The sequence below is a fragment of the Lepidochelys kempii genome, chromosome 10, assembly GCF_965140265.1.
Source record: "Lepidochelys kempii isolate rLepKem1 chromosome 10, rLepKem1.hap2, whole genome shotgun sequence".
Taxonomy (NCBI): Eukaryota; Metazoa; Chordata; order Testudines; family Cheloniidae; genus Lepidochelys; species Lepidochelys kempii.
Genome location: NC_133265.1, coordinates 44,984,980 through 45,006,412, shown reverse-complemented (window position 1 = coordinate 45,006,412; position 21,433 = coordinate 44,984,980). Strand labels below are relative to the sequence as shown.

The 21,433-nt window shown below is 47.5% G+C and overlaps 1 protein-coding gene across 18 annotated transcripts in view; it reads left to right on the top strand.

Annotated features, from left to right (window-relative positions):
- CSNK1G1 (casein kinase 1 gamma 1) overlaps positions 1–21,433 on the top strand; it is a 258,268-nt gene that overhangs the window by 215,785 nt on the left and 21,050 nt on the right. For 14 of the 18 annotated variants that reach the window (XM_073363224.1, XM_073363223.1, XM_073363217.1 and 11 more), the window contains one exon: positions 6,951–7,058. The exons of 1 other annotated variant lie outside the window; for it this stretch is intronic. In XM_073363224.1, coding sequence (XP_073219325.1) covers positions 6,951–7,058 — 108 coding nt within the window. Of the gene's footprint in view, positions 1–6,950; positions 7,059–7,624; positions 7,701–21,433 lie in introns of all 18 variants that reach the window. 3 more of the 18 variants (XM_073363221.1, XM_073363218.1, XM_073363220.1) reach the window with 1 other exon arrangement.

The following is a 21,433-nucleotide window of genomic DNA, read 5'->3' as shown; positions in this document are numbered from 1 at the left end:
AAGGCCCCTTTCGAAGCAAGCACCTGACCCCAACCCTGGAAGGTTGGGCAGCCAAACCCCTGGGGAGTCCTAGGTGGAAGAAGGGGGGGGGGCAAAAACCAGCGGGGACCCTAGAAGGAAGGGATTGGCCTGAGTGGGGGGAACCATGGGACTAAACCCCCTAGCCCCCAGGAGAGGGGAGTGATTAAAAGCAATTATAGATGTTATGTATGTGGGGAGTGGGGACACATAGCAGCACAGTGTCCCAGCACCGAGGAGCCTGTGCAATGTAACTTGGGGGATTGGGAGGTCCCAAGCTCCCTTATCCACCTCACCAGGGTCGCATTAGCCCAGCATAATTACACCAGGCCAGTGAGAATAAATGGAGCAGAGACTACAGCGCTTGTGGACTCTGGGAGTGCTATCACCCTCATATCGGGTAAGCTGGTAAAAAATAGTCAGCTGCTACAAGCCAAACGTGTAGCAGTGACGTGCGTGCATGGGGCTGTGAGCCATTACCCCACCATCCCAGTGGAGATAGAGGTTCAGGGAAACCCCATTGAGGTGACCGTGGGCGTACTTCCTAAACTTCCATATCCTGTAGTCATTGGGAGGGACTATCCAGGGTTTGATAATTTACTCCCCCCAGAGAGGCTGGAGGGAGGTGGGGACCCTGAGGACAGCGACTCGTTACCAGGGGAATGTCAACCCCCAATGTTCGCTGAGATTTCTCAGGATCTGTTCTCAGCCCCCCGGAAGACAAAAAAAGGGAGGAAGGCTGCGAAGGCCTTGGGAACCCGGATCCTGACCCAGGGCCAGAGGACCTCCCTAGTAGGCAGAAGGACGTGAGCAGCCAACAGAGAAACTTCCACCACAAAAGGTGAGCCAGAAGGTGCCCCCAGCCATGATGGCGGCGAGCCGTTGGAAGAAACAGAAGCCAGCCCTGGAAGCTTGGGCAGGTTAGTCCCGGGAGAGAGACTTTTGGGCGGGACTAGGTGGAGGACCCCAGATATGATAACGCCAGGAAGGAGGTGGCCGAGATCGATGGGATACCCGTGGATGGGAAGGTCCGGGGTCCCGGACCTTACTTTATAGTGAAGAAAGATCTCCTGTACCGCGTGGTGCAAATGCAGGAGCAAGTGATACAACAACTTCTGGTGCCACGAAAACCTCAAAAACCCATATTGAGTCTCGCCCACAGTCACCTGTTTGGAGGACACCTAGGGGTAGAGAAAACCCAGGCACGGATCCTGCGGAGGTTCTTCTGGCCAGGAATACATGAAGATGTCCAGCGATACTGCACCTCTTGTCTGGAGTGTCAGTTACATAGCCCTTGGTCGCACTTGCTGGCTCCTTTGATGCCTCTTCCAATAATAGAGGTTCCTTTCGAACGGATAGCCATGGATCTGGTAGGGCCCCTAGAGAAGACAGCTCGGGGCCACCACCATGTGCTTGTTGTACTGGACTATGCAACCCGGTACCCGGAAGCTGTTCCCCTGCGCAACACAGCTTCCAAGACAATCGCTAAGGAGCTAGTACAGATCTTTGCCCGGGTTGGGCTACTCGAGGAAATATTGACTGATCAAGGGACACCTTTCAGGTCCAAGTTGATGAAAGATCTCTGTTCATTGCTCCATGTACAAGCCCTACGGACATCTGTATACCACCCGCAAACAGATGGCCTTGTGGAAAGGTTCAATAGGAACCTCAAGGCTATGATAAGGAAAGTGGTGAGCCGGGATGGGAAAGATTGGGATACCCTATTGCCTTACCTCATGTTCACCATCCGGGAGGTTCCGCAAGCCTCCACTGGTTTCTCTCCATTCGAACTACTATATGGGTGCCACCCTCGGAGCATATTGGATATAGCCAGGGAAGCCTGGGAAGAGGAGCCAAATCCCAGAAGGAACATAGAATCATAGAATATCAGGGTTGGAAGGGACCTCAGGAGGTCATCTAGTCCAACCCCCTGCTCAAAAGCAGGACCAATCCCCAATTAAATCATCCCAGCCAAGGCTTTGTCAAGCCTGACCTTAAAAACTTCTAAGGAAGGAGATTCCACCACCTACCTAGGCAACGCCAGTATTTCACCACCCTCCTAGTGAAAAAGTTTTTCCTAATATCCAACTTAAACCTCCCCCACTGCAACTTGAGACCATTACTCCTTGTCCTGTCCTCTTCTACCACTGAGAATAGTCTAGAACCATCCTCTCTGGAACCACCTCTCAGGTAGTTGAAAGCAGCTATCAAATCCCCCCTCATTCTTCTCTTCTGCAGACTAAACAATCCCAGTTCCCTCAGCCTCTCCTCATAAGTCATGTGTTCCAGACCCCTAATCATTTTTGTTGCCCTTCGCTGGACTCTTTCCAATTTATCCACATCCTTTTTGTAGTGTGGGGCCCAAAACTGGACACAGTAGTCCAGATGAGGCCTCACCAATGTTGAATAGAGGGGGACGATCACGTCCCTCGATCTGCTTGCTATGCCCCTACTTATACATCCCAAAATGCCATTGGCCTTCTTGGCAACAAGGGCACACTGCTGACTCATATCCAGCTTCTCGTCCACTGTCACCCCTAGGTCCTTTTCCGCAGAACTGCTGCCTAGCCATTCGGTCCCTAGTCTGTAGCTGTGCATTGGGTTCTTCTGTCCTAAGTGTAGGACCCTGCACTTATCCTTATTGAACCTCATCAGATTTCTTTTGGCCCAATCCTCCAATTTGTCTAGGTCCCTCTGTATCCTATCCCTGCCCTCCAGCGTATCTACCACTCCTCCCAGTTTAGTATCATCCGCAAATTTGCTGAGAGTGCAATCCACACCATCTTCCAGATCATTTATGAAGATATTGAACAAAACCGGCCCCAGGACTGTCCCCTGGGGCACTCCACTTGACACTGGCTGCCAACTAGACATGGAGCCATTGATCACTACCCGTTGAGCCCGACAATCTAGCCAACTTTCTACCCACCTTATAGTGCATTCATCCAGCCCGTACTTCTTTAACTTGCTGACAAGAATACTGTGGAAGACCGTGTCAAAAGTTTTGCTAAAGTCAAGAAACAATACATCCACTGCTTTCCCTTCATCCACAGAACCAGTAATCTCATCATAGAAGGCGATTAGATTAGTCAGGCATGACCTTCCCTTGGTGAATCCATGCTGACTGTTCCTGATCACTTTCCTCTCATGTAAGTGCTTCAGGATTGATTCTTTGAGGACCTGCTCCATGATTTTTCCGGGGACTGAAGTGAGGCTGACTGGCCTGTAGTTCCCAGGATCCTCCTTCTTCCCCTTTTTAAAGATTGGCACTACATTAGCCTTTTTCCAGTCATCCGGGACTTCCCCCGTTCGCCACGAGTTTTCAAAGATAATGGCCAATGGCTCTGCAATCACAGCCGCCAGTTCCTTGAGCACTCTCGGATGCAACTCGTCCGGCCCCATGGACTTGTGCACGTCCAGCTTTTCTATATAGTCCCTAACCACCTCTTTTTCCACAGAGGGCTGGCCATCTATTCCCCATGTTGTGATGCCCAGCGCAGCAGTCTGGGAGCTGACCTTGTTAGTGAAGACAGAGGCAAAAAAAGGCATTGAGTACATTAGCTTTTTCCACATCCTCTGTCACTTGGTTGCCTCCCTCATTCATTAAGGGGCCCACACTTTCCTTGGTTTTCTTCTTGTTGCCAACGTACCTGAAGAAACCCTTCTTGTTACTCTTAACATCTCTTGCTAGCTGCAGCTCCAGGTGCGATTTGGCCCTCCTGATTTCATTCCTACATGCCCGAGCAATATTTTTATACTCTTCCCTGGTCATATGTCCAACCTTCCACTTCTTGTAAGCTTCTTTTTTATGTTTAAGATCCGCTAGGATTTCACCGTTAAGCCAAGCTGGTCGCCTGCCATATTTACTATTCTTTCAACACATCGGGCTGGTTTGTCCCTGTAACCTCAACAGGGATTTCTTGAAATACAGCCAGCTCTCCTGGACTCCTTTCCCCTTCATGTTAGTCCCCCAGGGGATTCTACCCATCCGTTCCCTGAGGGAGTCGAAGTCTGCTTTCCTGAAGTCCAGGGTCCGTATCCTGCTGCTTATCTTTCTTCCCTGTGTCAGGATCCTGAACTCAACCAACTCATGGTCACTGCCTCCCAGATTCCCATCCACTTTTGCTTCCCCTACTAATTCTTCATAGTTGAGCATGTACTGCAGGTGAGAGATCGGATAGCCCAGGTTACGCCCATTGTACGGGAGCACTTGGAGAGAGCACAGGAGACCCAACTAACCCATTATAACCACCAAGCAAAGCTTCGACGGTTCCAACCAGGGGATCAGGTTATGGTACTGGTGCCCACAGCAGAAAGTAAACTGTTGGCCCAGTGGCAGGGACCCTACGAAATAATCGAAGCCATGGGAGAGGTGAACTATAAGGTGTGGCAGCCAGGCCACCGGAAATCGGAGCAAATTTACCACATAAATCTTCTGAAACCTGGGCACGATCGAGAGGCATGCTTAGTCATGCAGGAGACCCTTCCCCAGGAGGATAATTTACACGAGCAAGTGAGGATATCATCCGACTTGACGCCGATCCAAAAGATCAAGGCAGCCGACATGATTAATTGCAACAGAGATGTGTTCTCTACAAAACCAGGGTGGACAACTGAGACCTATCACCATATCCGCACGATCCCCGGACCCAAGGTAACACTGAGACCCTACTGAATCCCAGCAGCCAAAAGAGAAGAAATCAAGGCCGAAGTAAAGAAAATGTTAGAATTAGGGGTTATTGAAGAATGTTACAGTCAGTGGTCCAGTCCAATTGTTCTAGTGCCTAAACCTGACGGTACCATGAGATTCTGTAATGACTTTCGCCGACTGAGTGAAATATCCCAGTTTGATGCATACCCCATACCACACTTCTACGAACTGGTTGACTGACCGGGTAGTGCCCGATTCTTGACTACACTGGATCTGACAAAAGGGTACTGGCAGATTCCTCTGACCAAAGAAGCTAAAGAAAAGACAACATTCACCACCCCAGATGGGCTATTCCAGTACACTGTCCTCCCTTTTGGGCTACATGGGGCCCCAGCCACATTCCAGCACCTCATGGATAAGCTGCTGCGCCCCCATACTAGTTATGCAGCTGCATACCTAGATGATGTCATCATCTATACACCAGACTGGGGAACCTACTTGGAGAAAGTTGAGGCAGTACTGCGCACCTTAAGGCGGGCTGGCCTCACTGCTAATCCCGCTAAATGCTCCATAGGGCTAGCAGAGGCTAGGTACCTGGGATATATTGTGGGAAGGGGCATAGTGAAGCCCCAAACGAATAAGCTAGAGGCAATTCAAAACTGGCCCCAGCCGACCCGAAAGAAGCAGGTCCATGCGTTCCTAAGTGTGGTAGGCTACTACCGATGGTTTATTCCCCACTTCGCCACTAGGGCAAGTCCCCTAACGGACCTGTTGAAGGCCCGAGGTCCAGACATGGTAAAGTGGACCAACTCAGTAGAGGGGGCACTTACAGACCTTCGGATGGCCCTCTGTAATGACCCCATACTCATAGCCCCGGACTTTAACAGGGAATTTATTGTACAAACAGACGCTTCCGAAGTGGGGTTGGGAGCAGTTCTGTCGCAAATGGTGGGAGAAGAGGAACACCCGATCCTCTACCTAAGCAGAAAGCTTCTCCCAAGAGAACAGAAATACGCAGTAGTCGAGAGAGAATGCCTTGCTGTCAAATGGGCTATGGAGACACTGCGTTATTACCTCTTAGGTCAGCGATTTACTCTTGTGACAGACCATGCACCCCTCCAGTGGATGCAGCAGAATAAGGAAAAGAATGCAAGGGTGGTTCTTATCCTTCCAACCATTCCAGTTCTGCATACGGCACAGGGCTGGACCACCATGGCAACGCTGATGGTCTGTCACGAGCATACTGCCTGGCATCCCAAGTTGCCCAACTCTATGGTGTTGAGCAGAGGGGGCAATATGTGACAGGGCAAGGCCAGATGGCTATAGAAAAGTAGTGGGAGATAGATATATTAGCTCCAGGCTAAACAAATCCCTGGTACCAGGTTAAGTGAAATGGAAGCTGCTCCAGGTCAATTAAGACACCTGGGGCCAATTAAGAACTTTCCAGAAGGCAGGGAGAATGCTAGGTTGATTGGGACACCTGAAGCCAATTAGGGGCTGGCTGAAACTAGTTAAAAGCCTCCCAGTCAGTCAGGAGGGTGTGCATGTCAGGAGCTGTGGGAGGAAGTTGCGCTGTTGGAGAGGCTGAGTAGTACACACCATATCAGGCACAAGGAAGGAGGCCCTGAGGTAAGGGTGAAGTGGAGCTTGAGGAAGGGAGGGTTGCTGTGGGGGAAGTAGCCCAGGGAATTGTACATGTCATGTTTCTAAAAGGTCAGCTACCATAGCTGATACTATTAGGGTCCCTGGGCTGGAGCCCGGAGTAGAGGGTGGGCCCGGGCTCCCCCCCCCACCTTTGCCCCCTGATTAATCACTGAGACTGGGAGACAACAGAGTCTGTGCAAGGAAGGATAACTTCTCCTCACCTCCCTTGCTGGCTTATGATGAAAACAGCTCAGTAGACTGTGACCCTTGTCTCTAGAGAAAGAAGGGTTACGTGGAGGGTCACAGTGAGCCTCTGAGGCTAGCGAAGTCCGCCGGGAAACACGGGACCCACGGAGGCAAGGACAAAGCTTTGTCACAATATATAACAGTATTGTGTTTCAGTGTACCATTAGATGTTAGTGTCTGTAAATGTCCAGCAAGCCTTTGAGTCTCATAGAGATTTTACAGCATCTGCTGTGATTCTCTTTGGCTGTTCAAACTATTTTAGGCCTATATTTTCCTGGGTCTTCCACACTGAATCTCAGCTAACCTAGTAGTAGAGCCTATGCATGTAGCGTGGGAGTGGAACCTAGGCAACGCATTGGTTTCTATGTATAATGGGTGCTTTATTTTGCAGCCTACTCCAGTGGGGTCCATTCATGTAGATTCCGGGGCATCTGCAATAACTAGAGACAGCCACGCACATAGGGATCGACCGTCACAGCAACATGCTCTTCGAAATCCGGTGCGTTACTTACCACTGTCTTTGCTTTAGCGTATTTCCATAATGCCTCCCCCAGCCCCTGTTTGTGTGGAGGGAAAGAGGAGTAAAAACCTCTGGTGAAGTTCATTTCTTAAGAAAATTTAATATGCATAAAGTGAAGGCTTAAAACACTCCAGTTCACAAAAGTAGGTCAGTGTTTTATTCCTCCCTCCATCCACCTATGGGATGTCTGGAGGCCATTGATGTTGACACCTATCTCACTTCCAGCAAGTAAATTTCCTCTTAATTTAGGAAGGTTATAGTTTGAACTGAATTTTATTTTCTGTAAGTGAGAAAAATTACTGAAATGCTGTTTATCATAATAGAATTGAGGAGGTGCATGACCTAGGTGTATGGATTTAAAAGTCTACAATTTCAAGTGGATCATTTTTCTTCTTGTTATATATATATATATTCTAGAAGGTTGCTGGGCTCTGTTTCCAAATTTAAGGATAAAAAGTCAGTCTATGACCTTCTCCATTTTTTTCCTTAATGTCTTTTTCATATTTCATGGCTGTTGAGAGTTTGGATTTTCTATGTTAATGCAGAACATATCAGAAGTTCAGCAGATCACTGGAACTGATAGTTCCTTGTTAGAGCTGTTGGTACTCCATACCTCCCACAGTGAGTGGTTCTCGGCTCACTGGGCCTTTCTCTCCATCTGCATGCTGCTTTTGTTAAAGTCCCTACACCATAGACTGTGTCCTCAGCTATTCCATATTAACTGTTTTGTTGTTGGTGTGGATTTAACAATGCTTATTGCCATAACCTGTCTAGGCTCAGCTTTTCTTGTTCATGCAGCTATCCTCTGAGTGGAAGAACAACAAATTTAGACCAGAAATACTTCTAAAGCTGTGGGTTAACCATAAAACAGGAATGTATTTCCCTCCTGAGAAGTGTTGCTTTTTGGCAGCTGGATTTTTAAAATAGTTGCATGTGAATGTTTATTTTTATGCATGCTTATTAGTGCAAATTGCTGTGTAACAGGGGTTCCATAGTAACCTGCTTTAAAATGTTAGTTAATAAATACACTGTAGTCCCTTCATGCTGAGTTAATCTGGGTGGCAGCTTCTGACTGCCTGCTCCTGCCAACAGACTTTGACACTGTGTGCATACACAAAGTATCTCCTGTTTACTTTTCACTGCCTGGAAGACATTCCTGGTTTAGCTTTCAGGCATATTAGTGCATATATTTCTAGTTCATAACACATCTTTCATGTCCTAATAATGACACTTGAAGATTACTTATTCCTTGTTCTTTTTATTTCCCCCCTAAATAAACCCTGCTAGTATATGGCACAGCAGTGTCCCTAATTCCTGCATAATGCTGAGAATGAACAGCCCATCTCTCAAGGTGTTTGAGGTGTCGTCATCCAAGTATTCGACTGGAAAATAATTAAGCGGTAATTTCTTGCTCTGGAATTCATCTTGTACAAACATAACAGTTCCTCCTCCAAGAGATGATCCTCTTAAATGCTGATCAAACCACTTCTTTGCAAAAAGTCACTTAAAGAAACTTCTAGGGGCATGTGTGTTTGGGTAGAGTGAACCCTTCTGAACTCCAAGAGTGATTGTTTTATTTTTACTCCCCGGCATGCAAGTGAGTCTTTTACCAACCATAGGCACCAAAACCAGGCAGCATGTCGTAGGTCCTGTTCTCTCTGCAGTTTTTCCATTTAAACAGCTACAGTCAATATGCTTATTCTCCAGCAGAGCTGGGTTACTCTGTGAATCGGTAGGTGGCAAGAGGATGGTCAGAGTTGTTAGGAACTCTTCCTCCAATTCCATGTGTATCATCTCTGCAATGTACCTCATGAGCTCAGGTAGTGAGAATCAAGGCCACTCCTAAACTGGTTCAAGGTGCACTGTGCTGCATAGCCATAACCCAGTGGTCTGGTCCTAATGGCCTCTTCTAAAGAATTTCTTCTGAAAGTAAGAAGATTCTAAGCTCTGAGGCAGGGGTGTGTTTCCCTTAATGTAAGCTACTATTTCAGCTACCTATTTAAGTCCATGCAACTCTATTATAAGGAGCAGCTCTCTGGCATGTCTATTTTCTCTCCACTTCTTGAATCTAGAGGCCTATGTGATTCTAACAGTACTGTTTCTAACTTTGTCTTTGATTTATAGCAGTGAAATACATTTCAAGGGAAGTGCATCTGTAGTAGTAGTTTTATGTATATCGGGATGGTACTCCTGAAGCAAGTGAGAGTCCAGCCTGACCCGAGAAAGTGGGGGAAGGGATTTAATCAAAGGGAGGTCCTGAAGAGACCTTCCTGGTAAAAATAAGACTTAAGATCTGGATTTGTTGACTTTGTATGATCTGAGGGAGGAGCAGTGTGTCACTCAATGCTTTGCTAAGGTATTTTAAAGCAGTGGTTCTCAACCAGGGGTCCAGGGCACCCTGGGGGGGCTGTAAGCAGGTTTTGGGGGTCCTCCAAGTGGGTCCAGCATTAGACTTGCTGGGGCCTAAGGCAGAAAGCCAAAGCCCCACCCTACATGGGGCTGAAGCCCAGGGCCCTGAGCCCTGCCACCTGGGGCTGAAGCCAAAGCCTGATCAACTTAGCTTCATCGGGGCCCTGTGCTGTGGGGCCCCAGGCAACTGCCCTGCTTGCTACCCCCTAACACTGGCCCTGGCTTTTATATGCAGAAAACCAGTTGTGGCACAGGTGGGCTGTGGAGTTTTTATATCATGTTGCGGGGGCCCTGAAAGAATAAGGTTGAGAACCCCTGTTCTAAAGGAGATTCCCTTCCCCTGTTATCCTAAATCAGGAAACTAATAGGAGCATATATCTCCTACTGCTACGAGAGAGAGAGAAGGGTGAACCTCTGACTAGAAAGGTGCCGTTGTTAGCGACTATTGCTAGGTGGAAATTAAAACAAGCCAGCACAGACCTAATTGTGCTGAATGTTTTTAAAAGACAGATGCTGTAGCTTTGAAAACAGAAGACTGATTAACTCTCTGTTCTGCTTCCTTTTGCAGACTCTGTTTAGTTCTCAGCAAGGTTCAGGATTTCCTAGTTGAAGGGTGGACAAGTTTGCTTAAAGAAAACTTGGCTCCTTTTTTCCTGTGTGTAACTGCCTAATATTCAGACTCTCACCCAGTTTGAACAAGGACATTCAGCCTGTGTGGCTGTGCTCCTCCTCTAGCCAGGATAAGGCTCACCTTCAACAGCTTGAGTAGAGTAATGTTCTGAGGTAGCATGGTGGGGTGAGGCGGCAGGGAACTGGATTGCAATCTTTGATTAGCTATTTCAATCTCATTGCTCATATCTTCTACTTACTTGAAGTAACCCCTACAGTCCTTCATTCTCCCCCCAAATTAAAGCTTGCTAATTTGATACATTTGCATTTTTAGTTTTGTTTGTTCAATATACCTGCTCTCAATCTGGGTGAAAAGTTAATCAGAATCTAAAAATGCTCTTCTTCTGTTTCTAGCTTTCTTTAACATTTGGTTTAAATTTGACACATTTGCTTAGATTTAGATGGCTTCCATTGCTACAGCTTTGGAGCAGTTAATATAATCACAAATAGCGACGTATCTATTATGAACTTCAGAGTTCTTGAAAGAGACAGCTCTGCTCATGCGTATTGGGTCTGACCAACAGCACAGCTCTATCTGCTATGTCCTACAGCTCCCCCTGCTACTTCAGTCTTGGAGTAGATAAATTGACCACTTACATTATTGGCCACATCAATTGAGCACTTTGGCAATTAGCCACAGCAAGGTGCACATTCCTAGGATATTCGTGAATGTGTTGAGTCACAAATGTGGAATGAACTCACAGGAACAAAGGACCATCACAAACCTCGCCAGCTTTCACTCCAAGCATAGGAGCACTTCTTTGACCAGCCTTCTGATATAAATGCAGAGCAGCATGTTCATTAAAAACACTTCACTAAACACACAGTTCTTCACCTGGGAAGAGGTTGAGGGACATACCAAACATGAGATGTTAGTCGTGCCATTTAATGAACTGCTGGATGGCACTCAGTTACTGTGGTGGTGAGGTTGCTAAATGAACCTGGATAGAATAGAATAGGCATGTAGATGTAGGTAAAGTGCCTTTAACCCCTGCAAAGTGCAGCACTATAGCAGTGCACACCCTGGCATGGCTCATTTCCACTGGCTGTTTTTTAAAATCGAGAGACCATTTCAACCATTAAAATGTAATTTTTAAAATCTACTTTTCTGTGAGCTCCAATGTCTGTCTTGAGGTAGACATGTTAATGAATGTTCTAGATGGACTCTATGGACCTTTCTTTTCTTTTTCTGAAAATCACCTCTTTTCCTTGATGGAAGAGGGAGTGATGAGGTGTGGTGTCAGGAGCCCCTGAATTACAGAAAATCCTGGTTGATGCTTCACTAAGGGTATGTCTACACTACGAAATTAGGTCGAATTTATAGAAGTCGGTTTTTTAGAAATCTGTTTTATATATTTGAGTGTGTGTGTCCCCACAGAAAATGCTCTAAGTGCATTAAGTGCATTAACTCAGCGGAGTGCTTCCACAGTACCGAGGCAAGCGTCGACTTCCGGAGTGTTGCACTGTGGGTAGCTATCCCACAGTTCCCACAGTCTCCGCTGCCCATTGGAATTCTGGGTTGAGATCCCAATGCCTGATGGGGCTAAAACATTGTCGCATGTGCTTCTGGGTACATATTGTCAGGCCCCCGTTCCCTCCCTCCCTCCGTGAAAGCAACAGCAGACAATCGTTTCGCGCCTTTTTTCTTGAGTTACCTGTGCAGACGCCATACCACGGCAAGCATGGAGCCTGCTCAGGTCACCATCACCATATGTCTCCTGGGTGCTGGCAGACATGGTACTGCATTGCTACACAGCAGCAGCAACCCATTGCCTTGTGGCAGCAGACGGTACAATAGGACTGGTAGCCATCATCGTCATGTCTGAGGTGCTCCTGGCCACGTTGGCCAGGAGCGCCTGGGCAGACATGGGTGCAGGGACTACATTAGAAGTGACTTGACCAGATCATTCTCTTCAGACCTGCAGTCAGTCCTATTGAACCATCTTATGGTGAGCAGGCAGGCGATACGGATTGCTAGCAGTCCTATTGTACCATCTTCTGCCGAGCAGCCATGAGATGTGGATGGCTTGCAATCCTTCTGCACTGTCTGCTGCCAGCCAAAGATGTAAAAGATAGATGGAGTGGATCAAAACAAGAAATAGACCAGATTTGTTTTGTACTCATTTGCTTCCCCCCCTCCCCCGTCTAGGGGACTCATTCCTCTAGGTCACACTGCAGTCACTCACAGAGAAGGTGCAGCAAGGTAAATCTAGCCATGTATCAATCAGAGGCCAGACCAACCTGCTTGTTCCAATAAGAACAATTACTTAGGTGCACCATTTCTTATTGGAACCCTCCGTGAAGTCCTGCCTGAAATACTCCTTGATGTAAAGCCACCCCCTTTGTGGATTTTAATTCCCTGTAAGCCAACCCTGTAAGCCATGTTGTCAGTCGCCCCTCCCTCCATCAGAGCAACGGCAGACAATCGTTCCGCGCCTTTTTTCTGTGCAGATGCCATACCAAGGCAAGCATGGAGGCCGCTCAGCTCACTTTGGCAATTAGGAGCACATTAAACACCACACGCATTATCCAGCAGTATATGCAGCACCAGAACCATGCAGAGCGATACCAGGCGAAGAGGCGACATCAGCGTGGTCACGTGAGTGATCAGGACATAGACACAGATTTCTCTGAAAGCATGGGCCCTGCCAATGCATGCATCATGGTGCTAATGGGGCAGGTTCATGCTGTGGAATGCTGATTCTGGGCTCGGGAAACAAGCACAGACTGGTGGGACCACATAGTGTTGCAGGTCTGGGACGATTCCCAGTGGCTGCGAAACTTTTGTATGCGTAAGGGCACTTTCATGGAACTTTCTGACTTGCTTTCCCCTACCCTGAAGCGCATGAATACCAAGATGAGAGCAGCCCTCACAGTTGAGAAGCGAGTGGCGATAGCCCTGTGGAAGCTTGCAACGCCAGACAGCTACCGGTCAGTCGGGAATCAATTTGGAGTGGGCAAATCTACTGTGAGGGCTGCTGTGATACAAGTAGCCCACGCAATCAAAGATCTGCTGATATCAAGGGTAGTGACCCTGGGAAATGTGCAGGTCATAGTGGATGACTTTGCTGCAATGGGATTGCCTAACTGTGGTGGGGCCATAAACGGAACCCATATCCCTGTCTTGGCACCAGAGCACCAAGCCGGCGAGTACATAAACCGCAAGGGGTGCTTTTCAATAGTGCTGCAAGCTCTGGTGGATCACAAGGGACGTTTCACCAACATCAACGTGGGATGGCCGGGAAAGGTACTTGACGCTCGCATCTTCAGGAACTCTGGTCTGTTTCAAAAGCTGCAGGAAGGGACTTTATTCCCAGACCAGAAAATAACTGTTGGGGATGTTGAAATGCCTATAGTTATCCTTGGGGACCCAGCCTACCCCTTAATGCCATGGCTCATGAAGCCGTACACAGGCAGCCTGGACAGTAGTCAGGAGCTGTTCAACTACAGGCTGAGCAAGTGCAGAATGGTGGTAGAATGTGCATTTGGACATTTAAAGGCGCGCTGGCGCAGTTTACTGACTCGCTTAGACCTCAGCGAAACCAATATTCCCACTGTTATTACTGCTTGCTGTGCGCTCCACAATATCTGTGAGAGTAAGGGGGAGACGTTTATGGCGGGGTGGGAGGTTGAGGCAAATCGCCTGGCTGCTGGTTACGCGTAGCCAGACACCTGGGCGGTTAGAAGAGCACAGGAGGGCGCGGTACGCATCAGAGAAGCTTTGAAAACAAGTTTCATGACTGGCCAGGCTATGGTGTGAAAGTTCTTTGTTTCTCCTTGATGAAACCCCCCGCCCCTTGGTTCACTCTACTTCCCTGTAAGCTAACCACCCTCCCCTCCTCCCTTCGATCACTGCTTGCAGAGGCAATAAAGACGTTGCTTCACATTCATGCATTCTTTATTCATTCATCACACAAATAGGGGGATGACTACCAAGGTAGCCCAGGAGGGGTGGTGGAGGAGGGAAGGAAAATGCCACACAGCACTTTAAAAGTTTACAACTTTATTGAATGCCAGCCTTCTGTTTTTTGGACAATCCTCTGTGGTGGAGTGGCTGGTTGGCCGGTGGCCCCCCCACCGCGTTCTTGGGCGTCTGGGTGTGGAGGCTATGGAACCTGGGGAGGAGGGCGGTTGGTTACACAGGGGCTGTAGTGGCAGTCTGTGCTCCAGCTGCCCTTGCTGCAGCTCAGCCATACACTGGAGCATACTGGTTTGATCCTCCAGCAGCCTCAGCATTGAATCCTGCCTCCTCTCATCACGCTGCCGCCACATTTGAGCTTCAGCCCTGTCTTCAGCCCACTACTTATTCTCTTCAGCCCGCCACTTCTCCTCCCGGTCATTTTGTGCTTTCCTGCACTCTGACATTATTTGCCTCCACGCATTCGTCTGTGCTCTGTCAGTGTGGGAGGACAGCATGAGCTCAGAGAACATTTCATCACGAGTACGTTTTTTTTTCTTTCTAATCTTCACTAGCCTCTGGGAAGGAGAAGATCCTGTGATCATTGAAACACATGCAGCTGGTGGAGAAAAAAAAAAGGGACAGCGGTATTTAAAAAGACACATTTTATAAAACAGTGGCTACACTCTTTCAGGGTAAACCTTGCTGTTAACATTACATACATAGCACATGTGCTTTCGTTACAAGGTCGCATTTTGCCTCCCCACTCCGCGTGGCTACCCCCTCAACCCTCCTCCCCTCCCTGTGGCTAACAGCAGGGAACATTTCTGTTCAGCCACAGACAAACAGCCCAGCAGGAACGGGCACCTCTGAGTGTCCCCTGAAGAAAAGCACCCTATTTCAACCAGGTGACCATGAATGATATCTCACTCTCCTGAGGATAACACAGAGAGATAAAGAACGGATGTTGTTTGAACGCCAGCAAACATACACTGCAATGCTTTGTTGTACAATGATTCCCGAGTACGTGTTACTGGCCTGGAGTGGTAAAGCGTCCTACCATGGAGGACGCAATAAGGCTGCCCTCCCCAGAAACCTTTTGCAAAGGCTTTGGGAGTACATCCAAGAGAGCCGCAAATGCCAGGGCAAATTAATCCTTTCACATGCTTGCTTTTAAACCATGTATAGTATTTTAAAAGGTACACTCAGCGGAGGTCCCTTCTCCACCTGCCGGGTCCAGGAGGCAGCCTTTGGTGGGTTCGCGGGGTACTGGCTCCAGGTCCAGGGTGAGAAACAGTTCCTGGCTGTCAGGAAAACCGGTTTCTCCGTTTGCTTGCTGTGAGCTATCTACAACCTCATCATCATCTTCTTCTTCTTCGTCCCCAAAACCTGCTTCCGTGTTGCCTCCATCTCCATTGAAGGAGTCAAACAACACGGCTGGGGTAGTGGTGGCTGAACCCCCTAAAATGGCATGCAGCTCATCATAGAAGCGGCATGTTTGGGGCTCTGACCCGGAGCGGCCGTTCACCTCTCTGGTTTTCTGGTAGGCTTGCCTCAGCTCCTTAAATTTCACGCGGCACTGCTTCAGGTCCCTGTTATGGCCTCTGTCCTTCATGCCCTGGGAGATTTTGACAAAGGTTTTGGCATTTCGAAAACTGGAACAGAGTTCTGATAGCACGGATTCCTCTCCCCATACAGCGATCAGATCCCGTACCTCCCATTCAGTCCATGCTGGAGCTCTTTTGCAATTCTGGGACTCCATCATGGTCACCTCTGCTGATGAGCTCTGCATGGTCACCTCTGCTGATGAGCTCTGCATGGTCACCTGCAGCTTGCCACGCTGGCCAAACAGGAAATGAGATTCAAAAGTTCGCGGTTCTTTTCCTGTCTACCTGGCCAGTGCATCTGAGTTGAGAGTGCTGTCCAGAGCGGTCACAATGGAGCACTCTGGGATAGCTCCCGGAGGCCAATACCGTCAAATTGTGTCCACAGTACCCCAAATTCGACCCCGTAAGGCCGATTTAAGCGCTAATCCACTTGTCAGGGGTGGAGTAAGGAAATCGATTTTAAGAGCCCTTTAAGTCAAAATGAAGGGCTTCATCGTGTGGACGGATGCAGGTTTACATCAATTTAACGCTGCTAAATTCGACCTAAAGTCCTAGTGTAGACCAGGGCTAAGTGGGAAGTGCCCTTGTGAAAAACTGACCTTGTGATATGTGGGCTGCTGGATAGCTCAATTCTGACTGTTAAGGGAGTCTGCTTGTCACAAAGGGCAGCATAGCCAGGAAAATGAGTGTCTCACAGACCAAGGACTCCACAGCAGATTGCTTCCTCTGACTCCTGAAGGGGAGAGGATGCTATTTAAAGCAAGAATATGGCTTTTAAATGACATGTCCTTTTAACTCAGTCGGGTCTGTGAGTATGGGCAGATGAAGCTGAACCACAGGGACTTCCAGTTTCATGTACATACTGTGAGAGTTTCAGCCTTGCACCATAGAGATCTAGTGACATCGCCATTTGTCAAGCTGTTAACTGCTGCTTTCTCTCAGCGATGACAACCTCTATAGTCTGCCTGTCTGCTTCTCCCCCAAACACCAGTGTGCCTTTTCCCATACTGCTCTGTTTAGGAAACCTTCCATGTCAAAATTTCTAAAGGTGCCAGCCCTGTAATCCTTTCAAACCTGCCTCTGTCATGATGTCTACAAGGGCATGAGTCTGGCCTTGATTAGATAAGGAATGAACTGAAACTTCTGTTTTGTTAAACTCTGATCATTTTGTTACTTCATCCTCCCTTGCCCTGGCTGTACAAACAAGTAACAGTGTAATCCTTGGTTGGGTCTCTAGGTGCTACCATAATGCCAGTAATGTCCAGAAAGGCCTTGCTGGCCAATCTGTGTCCAGAGTGGTACTCTGATGCACCTCAGTACTGAACTACAACTCCCTCTCAGCAGTTTGTGTTGTGCTCGTACGCAACTTGTGATACTGCACCCTGGCCTCAACTACTGGTTTAGATGAGGGAGAAATATGGTGTCAAAACAGTGCTGTTAAACATCCCAAACCTGAGGCATAGTAGAAATTAACTAAAGAAAAAGGTGGAAACATGCACTCGAAACAATGTACAAACAAACCTAGGAGAGATGCAGCAAAGCAGAAATCAGATAGGAGCACTATGAACAGAGATCACATTCTGCAGCCTGGGTTTCTTACCTGGAAATCTTATCACTTCATGTGCCAATCCTAGGCTCATCAGGAGGATGAGAGCCCTGCCCTTCCCCTCCACCATAAATGAATGAGATGCAAGCCACATCACCTGATATGCATGTGCAGGTAACTAACTCCCTTCCCTCAACTACCCACCCCAGCCCAACAAAAAACACTGGCTCCAAAGCCAGTAAGTAGCAGGAGGTATGGTACTCTCTCTAAGTCATCCCAGCTCCTGGAGGTTTACATATGGCCTTATACGAACTTACCACAAGATTGCCTCCCGAGCCAGAAGGGATGAGGAGCCTCTGCCCATTCATCACGAAGGACCCTGATTCAAGACTCTTGTGTGGGGCTTAAGATACTGGCTGAAGGCACACATCTTCAGACCATTTCCTATATTGCCAGAGAGTACTTTGTTCTACTTCCATTGTTTGATGGGGGAAAGTTTCTCTTGTACCCGTGTTGGTAAAGTTGTCTCAACATATAATTCCCTGCTATATTTCTGTGCCTGTGTTTATGCCTTATTGAGGATATGTATGGCCAGGGTAACTCTGTGAGCTACTGCTATTAATTTCCTTCTGTTCTGGGAGAGATTTGTGCCTTGTGGGCATTCTCCATGATGAAATGGTGACACTGGACAAGCTGTACAAAGTCCACTTGATCACCAGACTTCTCCACTGTGGTGTAATCAGTTTCTTCTGGAAACATTTTCCAGTGCTCCTTCCCATCTTCTAAAAGAACTAAATATATCTGGAAAGTCAACCTAGACTACAAATCCCATGTCAAAATCTGACCTCTTTGGAATAGGTTCCCCATCGGTTCGCAGGCACATCTCCTTGTGAATAGAACAGCCATTGTTTTCTGTCCATTTTCTTTCTCCTTCCCTTTTCCCTCTCTTGTTTTCTGGGGATTTTTTGCTGGTTTTGTCACTCCCCTTCTCCCGTTCTCTTTTGCTCTTATTTTGTGGCACCCCCTCCCTGTTCTGTTCTTGGCAGAAGGCTACATGCTGTTTGGATTTGAGATGTTCACTGTTAGCTATAAGAGGCCAGGTCACAGACGGTATGTTGCAGTTTAGCTGAGTTCCATAGAACAACTTGGGCCAATAGACTTCCTGCCTCAGTCTGTAGTTCTGTACACGAGCTGCTCCTGTGTGCTCTTTCAAAAGGACAAATTATACAAAACCAAGACCAGAGAATGGAATGGCGCCAGAAACGAGTTTGGATTCATCTTCACTGTACTTTACTAGGTACTTTCCTAAGTGAAATCTGTTCTCTAAGGTGTCTGTATCTGGCTCAGAGTGATCAGGTGCTCAGAATATTTATCCTTCCCAAAAGCATTTTGTACCATGGAAAATTATTTCTGCAGCAGAGCACGTTTTGACAAAGCATAATTAAAGAGTAATTCATTTTAGCCCACTATTAGCCAAGCCATAGATAAGGGTGAAGATCTTTTGCTTAACTTTGGGTTAATTGACTGACTTAACACGCAGTTATACTCTCAAGTATCAGTGATTTATCCTATGTTCCCAGAAGCAACTAAACATTATTTTTCTCCATTTAAAACAAAAATGAATTGTTGGGGCAAGTTCTTCTCTCAGATACAGGTACCCAACTCAGAAGGAGGTGATGGGAGTCATATGGCTATTTCAGAATGCTATAGCATTTAATGTATGTGCTAACCTTTAATCTTTGTAAGTAGTGCAGAACTAAGCTGAGCTCTCTGATTATAGTTATACATTGGGCCTTTCTTCCTAGAAAAGTAAAAACTTGCAGGTAGGCTGGCCAGGATACCTGGGAGCACAAGACCCTATGTAACTAAATGATTATTGGCACACTGAGGAGATCACGCTCAATCTGTCATGAAGAGGGCAGCCACCTACCCTGTTAAGCTATATCTGTCATTTTGTGCCAGGGAATATCAGAGCTTCCAACAGCCATTGTTTGACTTCTTCCCCTTCCGTTACTAGAGACCAAGAGGGTTAAAACTCCAAGCTTGTCTGGAGTATGGAACTTAATGTAGGCTGTAGCTCATCTCAACAGTATCAGATCTTAACCCCCTGCTGCAGCAGCAATTAAAGCTTGAGTTACTGCTCTGTGTGCTGCCTTTAGGTCTATTCATTTTTCATCTTCAGTGGGTTTTAGTGCACTCACTTATGTCTAAGTATCTACACAGTGATTCTGTGGCTGTCCGGGGTAATATTGGAGCACCTTACAATCATTAATGGATTTTATCCTTAAAACATCTAGCAGCCAAAGGCATAATGTGATTCAAGGGCTAGACACTGAAGCTAAACCAATTCAGGGTAAGAATAAGTGTGCCACTGGCCACACCACTCCCAACTGCAGACATGTTTCTGTTAGCAGTAGGTAGCTGCCAAGCTTGCCTCTTTCAGAGACATCTGCACCCCGATCAGCATGATGCTTGGTAGTAATTCCATTTTAAGCTCTCTGCGGCAGGAAGTGTCTTTCTGTGGTTTGCACAGTGCCTAGGACAATGAAGCCTCTATCCCTAACTGGTATGTCTGCAATATAAATAAAAACTAGGGTGGGGGAGCAAGCACGAGAGGAGACAGAGAAGATCATCGCCAGCAGCATGAAGCAACATACACATCAGAGAGAGAGAGAGAGAAGGAATAAGCAAGAAACAAGAAGATGAGGGAAGGGAGTGGAGAACAGACAGAAAAGGATGAGAGGCTCCTGTTGGGGTGGGGGAGAGTGGGCAGAGGATGTAATATCTAGGTTCTCGGCCTTTCTGTATATGAGTCAACAGTGTGCCCTTGTTGCCAAGGAGGCTAATGGCATTTTGGGCTGTATAAGTAGGGGCATTGCCAGCAGATCGAGGGACATGATCATTCCCCTCTATTCGACATTGGTGAGGCCTCATCTGGAATACTGTGTCCAGTTTTGGGCCCCGCACTACAATTGGAAAGAGTCCAGCGGAGGGCAACAAAAATTATTAGGGGGCTGGAGCACATGACTTATGAGGAGAGGCTGAGGGAACTGGGATTATTTAGTCTGCAGAAGAGAAGAATGAGGGGGGATTTGATAGCTGCTTTCAACTACCTGAAAGGGCGTTTCAAAGAGGATGGATCTAGGCTGTTCTCGGTGGTACCAGTTGACAGAACAAGGAGTAATGGTCTCAAGTTGCTGTGGGGGAGGTTTAGGTTGGATGTTAGGAAAAACTTTTTCGCTAGGAGGGTGGTGAAGCACTGGAATGGGTTACCTAGGGAGGTGGTGGAATCTCCTTCCTTAGAGGTTTTCAAGGTCAGGCTTGGCAAAGCCCTGGCTGGGATGATTTAGTTGGGGATTGGTCCTGCTTTGAGCAGGGGGTTGGACAGGATGACCTCTTGAGGTCCCTTCCAACCCTGATATTCTATGATTCTATGAAATGGACAGGAGAAAAGGTGATAACAGCATGGGGTGGGGGGTATTCCCAGTTGTTTGTGTCCCAGGGAGACTCCAGTTAAAACCATTAGGAATCACTGCTATAAAGTGTATTGGGATAAAAGGCGCTCCATTCATATAAGCTAATATGACCTCCTTCAGCCCTGGAGAGGTGGAGGAGGAAGGGTGGCATTGCTTCCCCAGACTGTTCTATGCCAGTAACTTCATAAAGGGGAAAATCTGAGTGGAGGTCTGCTCTGCACAGAAAAAACTGTGGCACCGGGTCAATTGAGTCAGGCTTCTGGGGCACAGGCTGTGGCACTAAAAGTAGCAGTGTAGATGTTAAGTCTTGTGCTAGCTCCTGATCTCTGAGACCCTGCCCTCTCTCCCACCAGTGTCAGACCCGGGCTCTGAGACTCGGTGCCATAGGTCTCTTAATGCAGTGTAGATGTACCCTTAGAGTCTCCACAATGTTTTTAAAATTCAAACACTCCTGGCCACTTGATCCCTTTCAGAAGTACTTTGAGTCCTAGGGGAAGACTCCTGAGGTGCATGTCTTTATCGGCTCCATATTGCCACTTCTCGAGGAAACTGCAAATAGTTCATTCGAGTTTTGGGAGGAAAACCCCCACAAGACTAGTAATACATGCAACTTTTAACTTACCCAGGGCATTGCCCAGGGAAGTAGCGTCTCACCAGACTCTCTTCTGCCAATAAATCCGTAATGAGAGTGTTAACTTTTTCTGGACACTAGAGTAAAATATCCTCTTCAGTCAATTCTTCTGGCACGA